Genomic DNA, 18188 nt, shown 5'->3' on the forward strand with positions numbered 1-18188 from the left:
AGTAATGCTGAGCAGAATTGAAGCGTTGATATCGGTCATCTCGTTGATTCAGGTGAGTAATGCTGATTGTAGTCAATGAGCGCGAGGAGTTCCTCGACATGCTGCACGTGTTGCGTCGCCCGTACACGCGTCAACACTGCAACAACAAAATAAGAAATAAAAATTCAATATATAATAACAATGAAATATATATTAATAAAAATATAACAATGATATATATAATAAAAATTCAATAAACTCTGTCAGTCCCGTGGGCGAGGGTATATATGAAACAGATTAATGACCTAAGAATTGCATAACTTATTGCAAAATTGGCTATAGAAGAGAAAAAATAATAACATTGCACATTAAAGAAAATGTAAAACTGCCGTGTTACTTAACACGTTGACTCCGAAGTGGCACATATGCGTACCACGAAATGTATTTCTCCAGGACGTAGTGGTTCATAATTCAGGTTACCTAAAATCGGCCTAGTCCGTGAACAAAAAAGGCCAAAAAATGCCGATAACCCAATATATACTAGTTTATTTGTAGGTTCCGCTGTAAAAATTCCGTTTATTTTCTTTTCCCAGTACTTAAAATTCAATTAGGAAGTACCCCTATTATAAATTTTAGCCGGCCAACGCAATTGAGAAAATCTAAATCACGGAATTTGTCCGGAAAAAATGACCGTCTGGCAACCCTGTTTAAAAACGGTACAAAAAATGAAATAATAGTACAAGATGAAGCAATCGTAGTCAACGTGTTAAGAGGGGAAACATATAGAGGTATTTCCAATTTAGACTGTAGTCCTGCAATTATTGCTAACATTGAACACACTACGCTACTGGTATAAAAATTACAGCGAGGTGCGCCAAAAAATTGAAAAAATTCCGCAGCAAATATCGCTGATCTGCGGTAGAATTTGAGTAACTAAACGGCAAGACAACGATAAGAAAGGTAAGTATCAGTAGTCGACAATCAGGCGGGAAGGATGCAAAAGAAAAAAAAAAGGAGTAATCGACATGATGGGATCATCAGGTGCCGTATATACGAATAAAGGAATACTATAAGTAGCTCTTAAATAAAGGAACAGCAACAATAGCTCCTGGAGCCGTGAACTGCAAACTCGAACCGAGACAACAACTTAATTTATTTAATGTTAGGCAGAAATAATAGCGTTGAAAAGAAATTAAAAATCAAAAACAACCATCAAGTTTAGATTTGATGAAAAATAAACGTACCAAAGTAAAACAAATTGTTCTTAATCATACGAGGTTTTCATAAGAATGCGATGACGTTAAGCCGGTCTACCTGTTTACAAACAGCGCCTGCGCATCCTGAAGCTTTGCATCACTGATATGCATGACATGAAGAGGAAAATTACTTAGGAATCACCATACAAAATATTCAACAGTAGTAAAATACCTTAAATGCACAGTTGCACACATAGGAATAACTGTTCATTATTTATAACTGATTCTTTACGAATGATATCCCTTTGTTAACGTTTCAATCAAAAGGAAGGTAACGGTACGGAAAACAAGCATTTAAACTTCATAACATAAAATATTTCAATAACAACATGTAACAGCGTTATTGCACTTTCACAATTGTTGAAACTGGCTATTAACAAACATCGATACTTAATAAATAATTTCTTGGACTTCAGATCGTGACTGAATCAAGATAATTATGTACCTAACACATTACAATACTGAAATTATTTGCTGGTCAAAAGGACGAAAAAAGAACTAACATTGAACACACTACGCTACTGGTATAAAAATTACAGCGAGGTGCGCCAAAAAATTGAAAAAATTCCGCAACAAATATCGCTGATCTGCGGTAGAATTCGAGTAACTAAACGTCAAGACAAGGACAAGAAAGGTAAGTATCAGTAGTCGACAATCAGGCGGGAAGGATGCAAAAGAAAAAAAAAAGGAGTAATCGACATGATGGGATCATCAGGTGCCGTATATACGAATAAAGGAATACTATAAGTAGCTCTTAAATAAAGGAACAGCAACAATAGCTCCTGGAGCCGTGAACTGCAAACTCGAACCGAGACAACAACTTAATTTATTTAATGTTAGGCAGAAATAATAGCGTTGAAAAGAAATTAAAAATCAAAAACAACCATCAAGTTTAGATTTGATGAAAAATAAACGTACCAAAGTAAAACAAATTGTTCTTAATCATACGAGGTTTTCATAAGAATGCGATGACGTTAAGCCGGTCTACCTGTTTACAAACAGCGCCTGCGCATCCTGAAGCTTTGCATCACTGATATGCATGACATGAAGAGGAAAATTACTTAGGAATCACCATACAAAATATTCAACAGTAGTAAAATACCTTAAATGCACAGTTGCACACATAGGAATAACTGTTCATTATTTATAACTGATTCTTTACGAATGATATCCCTTTGTTAACGTTTCAATCAAAAGGAAGGTAACGGTACGGAAAACAAGCATTTAAACTTCATAACATAAAATATTTCAATAACAACATGTAACAGCGTTATTGCACTTTCAAAATTGTTGAAACTGGCTAGTTAACAAACATCGATACTTAATAAATAATTTTTTGGACTTCAGATCGTGACTGAATCAAGATAATTATGTAACACATTACAATACTGAAATTATTTGCTGGTCAAAAGGACGAAAAAAGAACTCACGCTTGGTGAAGATGGCAGCGTTGGAGCGGAACGTTGAATGAGTGGACTGGAGGGAAGCGAATGCTCTGTGACGGTACTCAGAGCCGCCTGAGTCGGTGGCCTGGTAGAAATTACACTCTCATTGGTAACACCACTGAATTTTGAGTTAGTTAAATTAATGAAATAGCCAAAATTACTATAGCAAATCTCTTAGTCAAAACTAAATTATCAGCGAATAGTTGAAGTGGAAATTTACTCTAAGGTTTTATTACTCAAGCATACTTAAAACGTCTTGCTAAGAGATCTACTAAATTAAAAAAAAACTACTAGGAGTGAAAATCCAGCATCTACCTAGTTGAGACAAAACGTATAGAACCAACACATGATTCTTGAATAATTTTGTCAGAGAAGTTCATAAGAATCGCTATCACCACAAAAATAACACTTCCACCGAATACTGATGCCACCGAATACCCCAAGCAACAATCTTAACATTGATTATCAGTAGCTGGAACTTAATGAATGAATAGTTAGTTAAAATACGCGTTTGTTTGTTAAGAAATTACTTGCAAGATCCAGTTGTGCGCCATGAGCTGCGCTTTGAATAGATGCACGAGGCTCAGCAGCTTCTGCAGCAGCGCCAGCACAGGCGAGGCTTTGGAGCTCAGGAAACACCTGCAGGTTCAAGTCAAGAAGATGAATTATACGTGGAATTTCGGCCTTATAAAAACAAAATTAAATTGTCTTCGAGGATATATTCACATATTATGCTATCCTTTCAATTTAAAAACGTCAACAATATTATGGTTATTGAATTCATTCAAATAAATGAACTTCTTTGCAAATTAAAGTTCCAATGATGCCATCTCTGCTGCTTTCTGCGTTGGCCATCTCTTTGCAAGAGATGGCCAACGTTTATTAACCACAAATCTAAGCGAAAAAATGCGAAATAATAATAATAATATAATAATTTTTAAGGAAAATAATAAACTTGGCAAACAGTATTATGATAATCAAGGTATGTGATGCATTTGTAACAGACCGTTTAGACAGAGCAGTGAGAGATGCGTGCAGAGACTCGCTGAGCTGGTCCATGGAAGAGCAGTCACCCACGAGGGCATCACAAGCAGCATCGTCTTCATCATCACCTCCACCACACACACTCAAAACCTGTGCAAGCCTTGCGCTATCATTGTCAGCGTCAACTGCCTTTCTGTTAATTTCTTGTCTAGCTTATTTATGTATTGTAATATTAATTCTTAATTGCGCAAAATAGCGCAAGTCGTTGATATCTCTTCTGTTGAGATTAGTTATAAAACGTGAAGATTAATTGCGTTTATTTTTAGCAGTGTTCGTCCAATCGGCATAATATTACCCTGCTCGCTGCTGTCATTAGAACGTTTGTCATCGAAAAGCTTCTCTCCAATTCCAAACATGACTAAATAATTTCCTCTATATCTGTGGCGACTCGTTATACTTTTCTAATGAATAGCCAAGTTTTTAAAAATACTCAAACTTTTGTTAGACGAGTTCGGCAATAACCATAAACAAAATATGACCAATAAACTAATAATTTAAGGTAAATTATGTGGCAGACGCATGAAAGAGGCAGCTCGCCTGGCTATGCAGGAAGGTGTGCAGCGAGCGCAAGAAATGCGCGATGTTGTGGCGCTGCAGGCAAACTGCGTGGAACTGCGGACTGCGCGTCAACCTGCGGCCCTCCAGCCGACCTGCAGCACAACATAACATAGAGTGAAGGAAACTTACGAGACTGGAATTGTGCTCGGGAATTAGTACACCAGGGGGATAAATGTAAATAATAGATGCTGATGTGGAATAAAATTCAAAATCACGAGTGCAATAAAACTGCCAAGAGAGAAATGAGAAAGCAAGAAATGTCAATAAACGAACATCGCTTAAAACTGAACATGTTGAAGATCGTAGAGGAAGATTATAGTGGAAGAGAATTAATGTGCATGATGGAGCGCCTCATTTGCGAGATACAAGCTAGAAAAAAAAAATGAAAAAAAAAAAAAATCATTACTAAACAATCCTGATAAATAATCCTGACCGATGTAGTCGAAACGCATGAACTCTTTATACAGAAAATAGATTCACCCAATCTAAAAAAAGAAGCATAACTATAATTCTCTTTATACCTAGGATGGGTTTCACCGAGTCTCACCCAAGAGCTTGACATGAGAGAAGATGACATCGGCGGCGTGTAGGGCGCTGTGGACGCTCAGCAGGAGGCTGGACACGCGTGAGAAGCCCTGCAGCAGTTCAGGCGTCAGCACCACGCACGAGGGCCACGACACGCGGTACTGCAGCCGCACCAGCGACGTGATGGAGCCTGTTACCAAGTTACATTTCAACGCTTTGTTGCGCTCAGTATATACTGAATACTTTGTATATTTCATTTACTTTGCATATTCTGTATACTTTGTATACAGAAGTATGACATAATTTATATTATACGCCAAGTATAATATGAATGCATTCTCAAATCAAGTTGCTATATATTCTAAATTTCAGCCCTGTTGCGGTCAGGAACTGTAATGGAATGATTTAAAATAAATTACTAAAAAGTTTATCGGAATATCGGTACTTTCATCTTCAGGTAATTTAGTTTTCTTCATTACTTTATTTCACGACATGCAGTCTCACTTGCGTAAGTAAAAGACGGCGGTGGAGAAACGCCTTCTAGCAGCACGAAGGAGAGCTGCTCAGCTCGTGCTGAATTACCGCGAGCAGACTCAGCCAGAGCGCTGCTGATGACGCTGTTCAGCACCATGGGGGTCAACACAGTCACAGGAAGTTTGCCGGACTCTTGCTGAAATATAACTGAAACTTTAGATTCTTCTGAAGAAAGCTTCACATTTATAGTATCAAATCGTAAGGGAAAACATTAATATATTGGCTTCATTATTGCAATCACGATTCTTACTAATCCAAACGCGTATGTACCTTGATTTCCGTGAATCTGTCTTTTTTTTTTGTAATTCATCCAGACGTGTGTTTTTTATTCTCTTTATCAACAGATATTTTTCAATTAATTGAGTGATTGAAGATTATAGACTTATAATTATATATATTTTGAAGTGATAGAAGATTCTAGACACCAAGATTCTATCATCTTTATAAAAATACATAGATGATTGAAGCATCTAGACTGAGACCTAAAAAGTCAATAAAATAAATACCGGTATTTATACGCCTGCAACGAGGCGGTGCAGAACTGACATGTTTCGTGAGCGCGGTTGTGAGAGACGCGGCGTATGCAGCGTCCTGCAGCAGCAGCCACTCCCTGATGGCAGTGAAGTCGTGCAGCAAACCGTGCGTGTGCAGCAACGACAGCACTGCAGCACGACCGCATACCGACAACCTGAACACAGCAGCGATTTATTAATCCCACAGTCACATGTATGAGGTAAGATGTGTATCCGTAAATTATTTACTAAACCAAACGAACAAAACAATTGTAACCAATGTGGTCTCTTCACTTATGTTGGCCTCGAATCGTATATTAATCGGAAGAGGAATAATTAATTATATGCTCAATTGAGGGCTGCAGATTTTTAATTTTTATTTGTTTTTGAGAAGGCAGTAAAATTCTCAACCGTCACCGCAAAGACATTGACCAGAAAATAAATAATGGACGAAACAGAGTGGATCACGTAATTTCTCACTGTGTTATTGGACAAATAATCTGGCAAATAAAAGTAAACAAACGTAACAAGGAAACTCACTGCGTGTTTACGACCAGCGACAGCGCTCGTAGGATGTGCACGGGCACGGTCATCAAGCTGCCGTCTGGCACCAGATCTGCATCTTCATCATCTGACACGCCCAATAGAGTTAACTCGTTCTTATCATCTTTATTTTTATGGTCACTGTCGTCCGAACCAGAGTTGTGTTTGGTGCCATGTAAAGTTTTAGGTTCAATGTCCGCGTTTTCTGCCGAAAGTAGCGATGCATTATTGTTTACTGTAACAGGAGATTGATCAACGTTCGCAGCTGAAGGTCCAAATTCTTCGGCTTCCTTAGGTACGAGTGAACAAGAGAAGTCCGATTTTTCATCGTAGTTTTGAAACTTGTCTTGGGTCGAGGATTCCAAATTTCTTGGATTTTTCTCGCCTACGGCAGACGAGCATCGCGATGGGTGCCCATTGAGAGCAGTACCGAGGATGTCCAAAAGAGGCGTTTTATCTGTGTAAACGGTAGATGAAAATAAGTAGATGAAAATGTTATACCATACTGGAGGGCAATAGCGACTTACATACTATGATCATGACTCCAAATAAACATTAACTTTCTATAAAACGCGACAAAAAAGAGATAAATTAAAACGTAATCTATTAATCGTCACATAATCATAATCATCAAGTTGCGACTTACCGTTGAGAGAGAGTGCGAAGTAGAGGGAGTGTGGGGGCAAAGGTGATCGTATGGGCGGTGCTGCATTTTCCTGTACAGGCACGTTAGTGAATTTAACTGCACACACAAACTTGGTGCAATCATCAACCCAGGGCTGGATAACCAAAAATAATCACGATGTTCTCACTTATCGTCGTAAGATTTCTCACTTCGTGATTATTTTTAATCGGGCATTACGACTTGACCAGCGGATAATTTGCCACAGCCACAAACATGTATAGTGAGTTTAGCAAAAAGTGAAGGGTGAATGTAAGACATTATTGCACTCAACACGATGAATAAAGCATTCGTGAGTGGTGGTGCGTCATCACAGAGAAAAGTAATTGGCCCGAGCAGTGGAGCGAGAAATAATATGAAAAGTAAATGATAGCAAGTGTCACGTGTCGTCCGTTACTATCATTAGACAGAAATGAATGTCTCTTTATTACCCTCTTCAGAATATGAAGCCAGAAGTATTCTTTAATTCTAAAATAAATTTTTATATTTTAGAGTGATATGCAGGATTTCATAAGAAATAGCAGTGGACGTAAGGTGCATTTGTCAAAATTATCATAATGTTTATAATGCAAGTTATTATTATGGTGAGAGCTAAAGTGAGAGTAATTAAAACCAAATTCAGTGTTACAATCACACTTGCCGTGAGACAATGAGGCCAAACAAACTCGCATTAAAACACCTCGACGTTTCATACGCACCTCAGGCACGCCGCTGCCATGAAGACTTTCTTCCTGCTCGTCTCGAGACTCCTGCTCCTCTTGTAGAGGCGAGTTGCTTACGGGGATGATTAGTTTGTAAGTTTCTTCCTTGCTTATGACGGTGGCTGACGACCGAGCTACGCTCCCAGTATCCAATTCCAGAGAATCTGATGGCTTTGGATCGCTACGAGAACCATCAGCTGTTTCTTGAGTCAAATCAGATACTTTTATTTGATCTGAGATGCCACTTAGGCATTCAGAATCAAAACCGCGGTCAGAGATAGCACTTGTAGGTTCAAAAGGGTCGTCTGCTACATCACGACCCTTGTTCCCAAATGCAACATTGGCGAGAGTGTCAACATCATGGTTTAGGATTGCTTCTGTTTCGAATAAGCCGTACTCTTGATCTAGCATTTTTTTCTTGTTCTCTGCATTAGCAAGTCTGTTGTGCAAATATTCATCCATCTCGGAAGTTTTCTCTTTTAGGGACGTTAACTTTATTTCAACTTGTGTCCCTGGATTGTCTTCGCAATTCAAATTATATTGAGGAGTGCATTCATTATTTTCCACATCGACAGCTTCTTCTGTTGCTCTGGCATTCAAATTATTAATATTTGTGCCCACAGATTCATTGACGTTCAAGTTTGCATTTGCGTCACTTATGATCAATCCATATTCCTGTTCTAGTATCTTCTTCCTTATTGCAGCAGCTTCCTCGCCAATTACGGTCTTAACTCTAATCTGGTTAACATTCAAATCAATTGAACAATCGTCAGAAAAAATTGAGCTGATAGTATCTTTACGCGTATTTCGATTATTGTGGACACATTCTTCGTTGGCATTTGAAAATACATTGGATTCCATGAAACGATTTTTGTTACGCAAAGCTTCTTTTTGTGTGTCCTGAGCCAAGGCTGATTTCAATGACTCGTCCCGGGAGAGTTCCTTCCACGACAAGAATTCTTTTTCTCTGCCAACTTTATTGGTGTCATTTTCGTCATCAGGACAACCATCAGGCGATAGGTCAGTCAGGGCATCGCCTCCAGCAGTAGCGTCAGATGAGGTGCTCATGGCTGACGCTGTCATGGCGGCTTCTGAATCTGTACAATTGTCTGCTGCCACTGCGTCGGCAGCAAGAGGCTCTTCGTCATCTTTTCCCAAGTTCTGCACTAATTCAGGACAAACGTCCTCGAGTTCTTTATTTAATTTCTCATCGAGGTTTCCCATGGAGTCAAAAGGTACTACTTTTACAGCACCATCTCCGTCAACTTTCTGGCGAAATTCGTCGGCCGGTGCAGTGTTTTCCAGGCTGTCCTCAACATCGTCCGAGGATGTTTGTTTCTGCAGCTGGTGCTGCAAACGAACTACGGTCGTAACGTCAGAAGGACTTTCCTCTTCGGAGTCGCTGCAGTCCGACGCGTTCTTGTCATCGTCAGGCAGGACAACGTCCGACTCTTCTTTAGAGAGCGCATGGGCACGTGTCTCTTGAGCCCTCACACGGTCGTGGTCAGAGTCCCGGGAATCTGTTACGGCTGACAAATTTCCGTAGAACTTCTCTACCGCATCCCTAAGAGGTGGGGGGGCAAAAACGAACCGTTTAGTACGTCATAAAATATAATATGATCAGTAGCCTGAATTCTTGTCAGAATAATTCATGGTTGAATAAATTGATATAATTAAATTTAAAATTCATACGAAAGTGATACCTAATGTCAGATAAGGTTCTTCTAAAAAGAACGAATAAAATTAAATAAAATAAATGTTAGATAAATCCGAGCTTGAATTCCCATGCTAAGATATTTAATATATAAATGGAACAAAGAGGAACATTTCAGAATGATAATACTAAGACTGGAATAAACAGAGCTAAGTAACTTTATCATCTCACTTGAGTTTCAGGTGCTGGAGCTGCAGCTGTTCTTGCTGGCGTTGCCACTGCTGCTCGAGCTGCAGCTCCTTCTCCTCTTGAGCTCGAAGTTCCCGGGCCCGCACGTTCTTTGCCTCAGCATCCGCCGCACGCATGGCAGCCATCAACGCCTGCTGGTGCTGCTGCCGCTCCCGCAGTGCAGCCGCCGCGGCGTCTGTGTTCACATATGATCCCAATGAACGACCAAAATATTACTCGATTCTTATCCTCTTTTTTCACTAACATAATTAATATCATTTATACAGTCGTGTGATGATCATTCAACTTTCATTTGATGTTACTCAACTCCTCAACCAATATTCTTGTTTCTAATATAGGTAGCGCTATTCATTTTTATAGCAATCAGAAGTATCCTCATTGAATGAGACTTCAGAACGATTGACACATACCTTGCCTGTCAGTTTCTGCCTGCCGTCGCGCCTTGACCGAGTCATCCATCTGCTGCTGTTTGCGATGAGCCAACTCAGTCCTTCGTGAGAGCACCAGCTCCTGCTGGACACGCAGCACTCGCTGCACCGCCGCCACGTACGCAGTGCACTGCTTCCGAACACCGCCCACTTGCCTTGCCCTCACGCACACACGCAGGCTGGGGGCGGAGCGCAGGCGACGAACGAGCGCGTGCTGCAAGTAAAGCTTCTTGATAATTGCACGTTAAGTTATTAAAGGATTACAGAGATCTATATGAGAGACTGGTGTAAAATTAATGGTAGTTCTAGGTAAGACAAAGGGTACAGGGTGACTACATCAGGTTTAAGATCACACGCATGGGGAGCAAATGGCATGACTAACCACATCAATTAATTAGGAGCCAAACGCAATAACATCGGCAGTTCTCACGACTGATGGAACAACACTTGAACACCAGAACACCAACTCTTCCTCAGAATAAGTTAGCAGGATATTTTATTCAAGCAAACAGCAAACAACAGCAAACAACAGCAAAAAAAATAACAATAAAGAATGTATTTACGAACTCACTAATCAACGTTAACATCAAAGTTGCACACTGCACTAATATCTAAATTATAAAATTACGAGCACATCTAGTAATTGTATATATCCTTGCTTACCTGCGGCTCGATAATTTTCAAGAAATTCATATCCTTGCCGGCTCCCAGGGCGGAGTGCAGGAGTTCAGTGAAGAGAGCAGGAACTGGGGACTGAGGAACACCGTTCTTTATGCCGCCACGAGGCACACTGAAAGCTTCCGAGTAGAAGCGACGGTCTTTATAACTCAGCGCTTCGTGGTTGACGGAGACCACAGAAGAGCAGGGAATACCTTCGAACACCCAGCGCTCTAGACTCCTGATGGGAAAGGCAAAAGTTAATGGTGAGTGCTGGACTGATGCTTGACTCATGTGACCGTGAGTCCAGATGAACGCGTAAGTGGTGTTCAAATGCTTCAACTCCAAATAACATCTTTATCAGCTCAATCCATGACTGAAAATAGCACTGAATGAGTTCACAGAAACTCAGGACATGAATAAGGTACCTGAGAAACGGCTGAGCGGCAGCAGCAAGTAGTCTGAGCAGCAGCACAGAGCAAGATTTTGAACAGGGCTCGACGAGTTCATTGAGAAGAGAACCCAGCAAACTCAAGCCTCCAGGCAGTCCAAACCGCCATTGTGCGTTCTTTGTTTGGATGCAGGAATCCGAGCTATTTTCTTTATTGTATGACTTACGAGTGCTTTTACCACTACAAATTAGACCTTGATCGTCAACCGGAGTTTTAGCTTCAGTAGCAGTAGGAGTAAAGCTTTTAAGGTCGTCATGATGCGTCAACTTATTTGAGAAGGACGAAGTTTGATCGTCGCTGATGAAGCAAATACGAGCCAGGAAATTTACACGCTGCAAATAGTCATCCAATGACATTCGAAGTTGGAGGAAGTGATCACATCCCAGCAGTTGCAATATTTCGCCCCTGAAATACAGAGATAATAATAAGCAAATAGCTGAACATGACACTGTTTACGCAAGTGTTAAAATGTAAACTATTTAAACTTAATTATTTCCTAAAGTTGCTCCTAAAAATAGAATACGTTACATATAAAAATGTAAATATTTATTATAATTTTCAGAGTTCAGTGGAGTTAACTTAAGATACTTTACCAGAAAACCTTGATTATCATGTTAACGTTGATGACAGTGAAAAGTGTCTATTAATAGATTGAAGTGAACTTTGACAAACAAAAAAAAAGGGAAAATTTATTTGATAGTTTTCTGCGCTCGAGAATGTGATTGCATACATTAAAATCACAGATTTATAGCCGCCTAACTATAATAGTGAGTTTATTTCACAGTGGAAGGTTGTTAGTGGATATTATCACCGGAAATTGTGGAGAAGAGCGCGAAGTGATGTTATGAACGCAGCAGAGATGGCATCATCAGAACTGTTTCTGCAGCCGCGACTGCTGAACGACTCACACAGCAACTCAAGTCTGAATAGTACAAAAAATTAATGGCTAAAAATACAGAATCTCATTGAAAATTTATAATATAAATTCAAGTGGAGTCAGGGATTTATTTAAGCAGGCATCAATTTTGACAGTAATATCGATTTTATACAGGCAACACATTTCTATCATTTCATACATAACCATTAACTTAAATATCCAAAGGCATAACTTTGATGCAAATCAAACATTCATAAATGCATATGAAAGTTAAATTAGCACACATTAAGTGGCTATGGAAGGACGACATTTATTAAAGCGGATTTGGATTTAAGCAGAGTAAAGTTTACCTGCGATAATGTGTTGCAGTGATTGCGAACTCTTTGAGCATTGGTAGTAAAGCTTCAGGAGTAACCCCATTGTAACAAGTGCCACGGGTCACTGAAAAACACTCCGTAGTCTGCAGGCATAAAGTACAAATTAATAAATGTTGAAACGTGTAGTACTCTAATTACATATCATGAGGTATTATCACTCGTTGCAAATAAAATATTTGGCAAGGAACATCCATATGCTAGCCTAATTGTACAAGTGCGAAAAATTTGTCTTCTCCTTCATTTAGACCCATTTAATAACCCACCAGGAAAGCAACAATACTTGATAATAGAAACTTTGATAATCATATTGCTAATTGCTAATGATATTGATAAGATATTGTTAATTGTCTGCTTTCTTCTTTCTAACCAGTCCCCTTGACTCACAACATTGTAGAGGAAAGTGTCTGATGGTAGGCCGATGACGGCATACAGCACACGCTGACACAACAGAGACGATGACACAACACATAACTTGGGTACACGTTCAGGCGATGCTGTGTTCCTGGGCACGGCAGGCACTGAGGCGGCACCGCGGTGTGGTGACGGAGGCAGAATTAGGCGCCAGCGCGCCTGCAGCTCGTACCAGACACTGCAAATTAAAAATATTTACTTGCGCTTCATGAATTAACAAAACACATTTGAAACTTGAAATAATGATTTGGTTAGTTAGCATTCAGGTAAAAACTTAGATAATTATTAATTATTGTAAAGAGTATGTTCATTCTTAACTTAGAAAAGTTATATAATAGAAAAAACAAAAGTTTTTAGAATCAACCTAAGAGAAAATGACTAATTGATGAAATTCAATTTACATTGAAATTTGATTAGAATACACCAGACTGACTTGTGTGTAGTTGCAGTTCCAGCATTGATTATGGACGGAAGATCTTTTTTATTATGCAGCTCCTCAATCAAACGGTCAGCTTTCCTCTTCCTAACATTTCCTTGTCTCTGCAGGAGTTTTATCTGATATTCTTCCCATGTCTTTGGCCGGCATCCACCGAGAGAGAGTCGCTGCTCAGCAACCTCCTCCCACACGGCGGTGGGATCGCACTTGAGACAAGCCCGTGTTCCGTCACAGGGACAATGTTGTGGAGTGTGGAAAGCATTTACGACATCGCCGACATCGGGAGAGAAGCGACCGCTTCCTTGAGACGAGTTGTAGCCTTCGTCTGTGCTGTGTATGCTGCTGCTGCTGGAGGGCTTCTGCCGTTCCTGATAAACGCATCGCTAGTTGAATGTTTAAAACAAGCTACTAGTTTGACACGTTAAGTGAGGCGCGACCGACCAGTGAGTGGTACCACCAGTATGAAATACGCCCTGAATATAATGTAGCCGCACTTAATGTGTTAATAGATTTATAATAATAGGAAGAATTGTTTCAAGCGCACAAGATTATTCAGAGAAACATCTAGAGGTACCGGTACTATTTATATTGTTAATGAAATTAGTTTGAAGAATTGTACAAGTATTCTCTAAGACAGTGCTTTACTTTTTAATCAGTTTTAAAAATATAATCCAACGATCATATGATAGGCATGAACAATTTAAGAAATAGCTTCATTCACAGGGAGAACTTGGGCTTCGGTTTTGGCAAAGTGCATTGAAGGAAAAATGATGATGGGGGAGGAGCCATCTTCAGGCAGCCGTGGTACAGTCAGACGAGAAGAGGAAGGACTCAAGTCTCGATGGATGGCACTAACTGTTGCCCCGAGGCAGCTGATGAGAAGAAAATCAGACTTTTACCATAACATAAACTTTTGAGCCAAAATATAATTCAACATTATCAGCAGATTAACGTTATAACCGAACTTTGTTATTTCTCTTCAAAAGGGAAGTTACAAATTTCATGAAAATTGAAAAATAAAACATACATACTATTAATAAGCATCCAAATACTTTGTGGAACGAATGTTAGTCAACTAAGAAAATTATTTCACTAATTTATCCTGTAAACAACAAAACCAAAGCTGTGAAGCATCAATAGGTAGTGTTTATTTCAAGTTTCAACAGAAACATGGAATATTTACACAGCCATCAAAGTAAAGCTCAACTCTAGTTTCATCAACCATTATGTTTGTATTGCTTACTTCTTGACATCAGGCTTCACTTTGTCTTCAGGAAAGAACCAGTGGCTGATCCCACAGCCTGGCAGTCCAGAACATAACTTCATCCAGCCTAACTCGTTTTTTGGTAAATTGTCATGATATGAATTTGCTTCTATGATTTCTCTTCTCTGATCTTTATGAAATTTTGACACCTTATTTGAGCGTGATTTAGTTGCTTTCCTTGCTCCATGTTTAGATTGCTTGGCACTACCATGTTTGTTGAAAGATTCAATAATTTTATCATCAAATTTGGATTTATGTAGATTGTGGACAACATCAACATTAAGACAAGGGAAAAATGAATCATACTGTTCCCATTTGGCTAAGTTATGGCCACTAAATCCATTCTTTGAGTAATCAGGTAATTTTATGATTTTGTCATAAAATAATGGATCATGATCAGGTCCATGCATAACTTGAGTTGTACGTGTGACATGACACGAGTCATAGTGGGAGGTGGGTGTTAAGCCATTCTCTCCTCCATCAGGCTTAGCAAGGGCAAGTAAGAGACTAAGGACAGCATCAACCACACCATCCTTGCCAACTGAACCTGAAATTAGAATTCAATGAAAAGACCTAATCACTTCATGACCTACTGTTTGCATCATATCTGCATTCTCTCATTCTTATGTACTGTTGTACCTATATTAGCATATATATTTATATAGTATCACTACACCAAACTACTGGCACAACTAAGGCCAATTAAAAATATTCAGCAATTTAATCTTGCAAATTTTTCAGTGCATCTCCTTAGATAAGTCACAATCTACTACACAAAAAATGGACCCTACTCTAAAGTATCATATTGGAAAAATTTCTCTACATAGACTGCTTTAAGCTTACCATAACTTTCCAAGAGTTTAAGACATGAATCAATTGCTTGAGCTTTATGAAGACCATCACTGTGACCCGAGCCTGCCAGTTGACAGCTGAGCCAGATGATTCTGTCCGTGATGCATACTGTTGATTTGCTCTCTGTAATAGAAACCCATTATTGATGGGAAATTAGCAAGGCAATTGAATTTGAGTTCACAAAGACTCATTGTATTGCACTATCATAGAATCAGGGGATAATACTGCCTAAATAAATAAATGACCATTACAGCTCCAGCCTAAAAATTATTTTAGCACTAATAGAAGAATCATAAGATGAATGCTGAGCCATTAGGACTTTATCAACTCACGACTTGAAAAATACAGTTACAGCTAGGAGAGTATATAGGTATATATTTTGGGGTTTGACATTAAGGCAAAGATTTTTGGCAAAAAATAAAAATAGCAGCTAGGTACTCATGATAAAATAAGAAGATCTAATCTCAAACTGGAAGCAACAAGCGAATGAACAAAAACCTTCCATGCTGTGGCCATTGGACAATTCCACTTGAGGTAATTAATGACTTGCATACAGGTATCATAATTTTTGGAAACAAGCTATGAAAAAATCCCTCTCACTGAAAATTGAGGAAAGATTAGCTAAAAGTTCATCCTAATTTAAAAAGCTTGAAAGATAAATAATATATACCTACCATAATAAGTTCTAATTGGCTTCTTATTAGTGGAAACTTAGACAACTTTCATTTTTTAGGATGAACTAAGTAACTTAGCTTTACAAATAGGTAGACAACATGGCAAATGTATTCAGAGCTAAAAAAAAATAATGGTTGATTTTAGTAAATTGGTTTTTGTCTTAAAAATCAGTAAGCTCACAATCACATTATCATAAAAAATTCAGAGTTAGGCAAGTGCACATTTTTTACAGAGACCATAACCACGCAAAGTCTTTCATAGAAATATAGCCCTTACCTCAGAAATCAGAATCTTACCTTTTCGATGTGTTAGGAGAAGTTCATATAACTTGAACTTCAATTTTTGCTGCCCCGCAGTAGGAGAAATTACTTTGTTGCCAGAACTAGGTTGATTGAGTGAGCAATGTTGAGAGATCAGTTTATCTAAGATACATGATATACTATTATAACATACAGATGGTTCCAGACAACAGTTCATAAATTCTTCAGAATTAGAGGAGCAAATTGATCTCAAAACAGCCATTTCACAATATGTTCCTTTCTATCTGGAATGTTAAAATGAGAGGATATAAAACAGTTGTGCCCTAAACAGAGCATGGATTTAACAATTTAATTGATAAGAGCCTCAGCTGCAGGCAATAGCCATTACCTTTCTGCATAGTGTGATAGTGACAAACCAGAAAGCAGAACAGTAGAACCCAGTGAAACCACAGATTTTTTAGAATCAGTTAATTTTTAATCTCCTCATCTATGAACTATGATCTACTCAAAATTTAAAATTTGGTCTTATGACTCCAAAATCATGAATGGGAAGAATATAAAAAGATAAAAAATTTTAACCCTTTCACAGGTAAGTTACCATATATGGTAATTACTAATTAAAATGGGAGTAAAAAAAAGGCCCCCACATCACCCACATTGCTTGGGGCAGCCCGCCAACAAGCTCAAACCTATCACAGACCATGTATGAGTTTACATCATGTATGATGAATGATGCAGTGCTCTGGCGTGCTCTTACGTCTGTGTCAGCTGACTTAAAAACTAAGCACTCTGGAGAAATGGCATAATGGCATTTCGGGCCCTCATCGTATTCACTTTAGCAGCTCTAGGCCATGAAGAACTGTAGGTAAGGTAAGGCCATGATAGTTGCTAGTATCATAGTTAAAAACTTGCCTTATTGACTGATTATGATGCCACTTAGCTACTTGAAGCAAATGCATTAATGCAAGAAGGTGAAATAAGATGGCAAAAATTAGTGTGATCATATATGAGCATACGCCTGCACCTGCCAATGCTTAGAGATGGAAGACGGAAGTGACTGTTTGGTCATATGCCTGCTAAAGGTAAATTTCTACAGCGCTTGGTAACTATGTTTGTTAGCCTTTAGTGGTTAGCGGTACTATGGTTTAAGCCATGTTTTTCAGTCTAACGTACCTATAGTTCACCACTTGATGCTTTCTCAGACTTCGACTGCAGTCCAAGCTCTTGGTATTTCCTTTGCTACAGAACATAGAGCCAATGCAGTTGCAACTGCAAGCAAGTTGGTCTCTGCATTGACCCAGACAAACAATCACCAATACTAATTCTTATTGACAATTTTTAGGTATATGTTGTTATTGTTGTATATGAATGTGAGTGATGTGACTCTTTATATACAGCGTGGATGTCTCATTTATGGATGGTCTGGAAATATCTTGCCATAAAATACTTAATGTACCTCTAATTTTGTTCATCTTGACTGCTTCCTTTGTATGCATTATAATACATGCATAAAAGAGCAATCAATATGTTTTTTATCATCTAAATAGGCTAGTAAACTTTTAATATAAAAATCAGTGAATTTTTTGTATCTTATGCCGGCAAGGCCCCATACAGGCCAATGAGGCCATACTATATGATCACTTCATTAATTGTGATTTACTACTTATATACAATACAAATTTTTTTGAAAAATGCTCGAGTAGGCTAACTGGTTACACCGTTACAGTCTGGAAGACTGTGGAGGGGCCCAATTCCCCAAATACATGAAGTATTAGCGGGTGCAGTAATGCTAACATGCTAAAGAAACATGGGAGGGA

General features: G+C 38.8%; 1 protein-coding gene across 1 annotated transcript; it reads right to left on the bottom strand.

Moving 5' to 3' along the window:
- On the bottom strand, positions 1-16655 carry LOC108673502. The gene is made up of 23 exons (XM_047879597.1): positions 16408-16655; positions 15428-15559; positions 14564-15131; positions 14042-14192; positions 13318-13688; positions 12858-13062; positions 12447-12556; positions 12031-12141; positions 11196-11624; positions 10774-11008; positions 10093-10324; positions 9665-9857; positions 7777-9343; positions 7043-7112; positions 6394-6853; positions 5888-6029; positions 5312-5477; positions 4830-4997; positions 4262-4374; positions 3687-3814; positions 3211-3319; positions 2666-2765; positions 1-136 (listed from the first exon to the last, which is right to left on the bottom strand). The coding sequence occupies exons 1-23, from the start codon at positions 16631-16633 to the stop codon at positions 36-38; spliced, it is 6087 nt and encodes a 2028-aa protein (XP_047735553.1). The 5' UTR covers positions 16634-16655; the 3' UTR covers positions 1-35.
- Positions 16656-18188: the final 1533 nt, after the last annotated feature.

The sequence above is a fragment of the Hyalella azteca genome, unplaced genomic scaffold (assembly GCF_000764305.2).
Source record: "Hyalella azteca isolate HAZT.00-mixed unplaced genomic scaffold, Hazt_2.0.2 contig3384, whole genome shotgun sequence".
NCBI lineage: Eukaryota > Metazoa > Arthropoda > Malacostraca > Amphipoda > Hyalellidae > Hyalella > Hyalella azteca.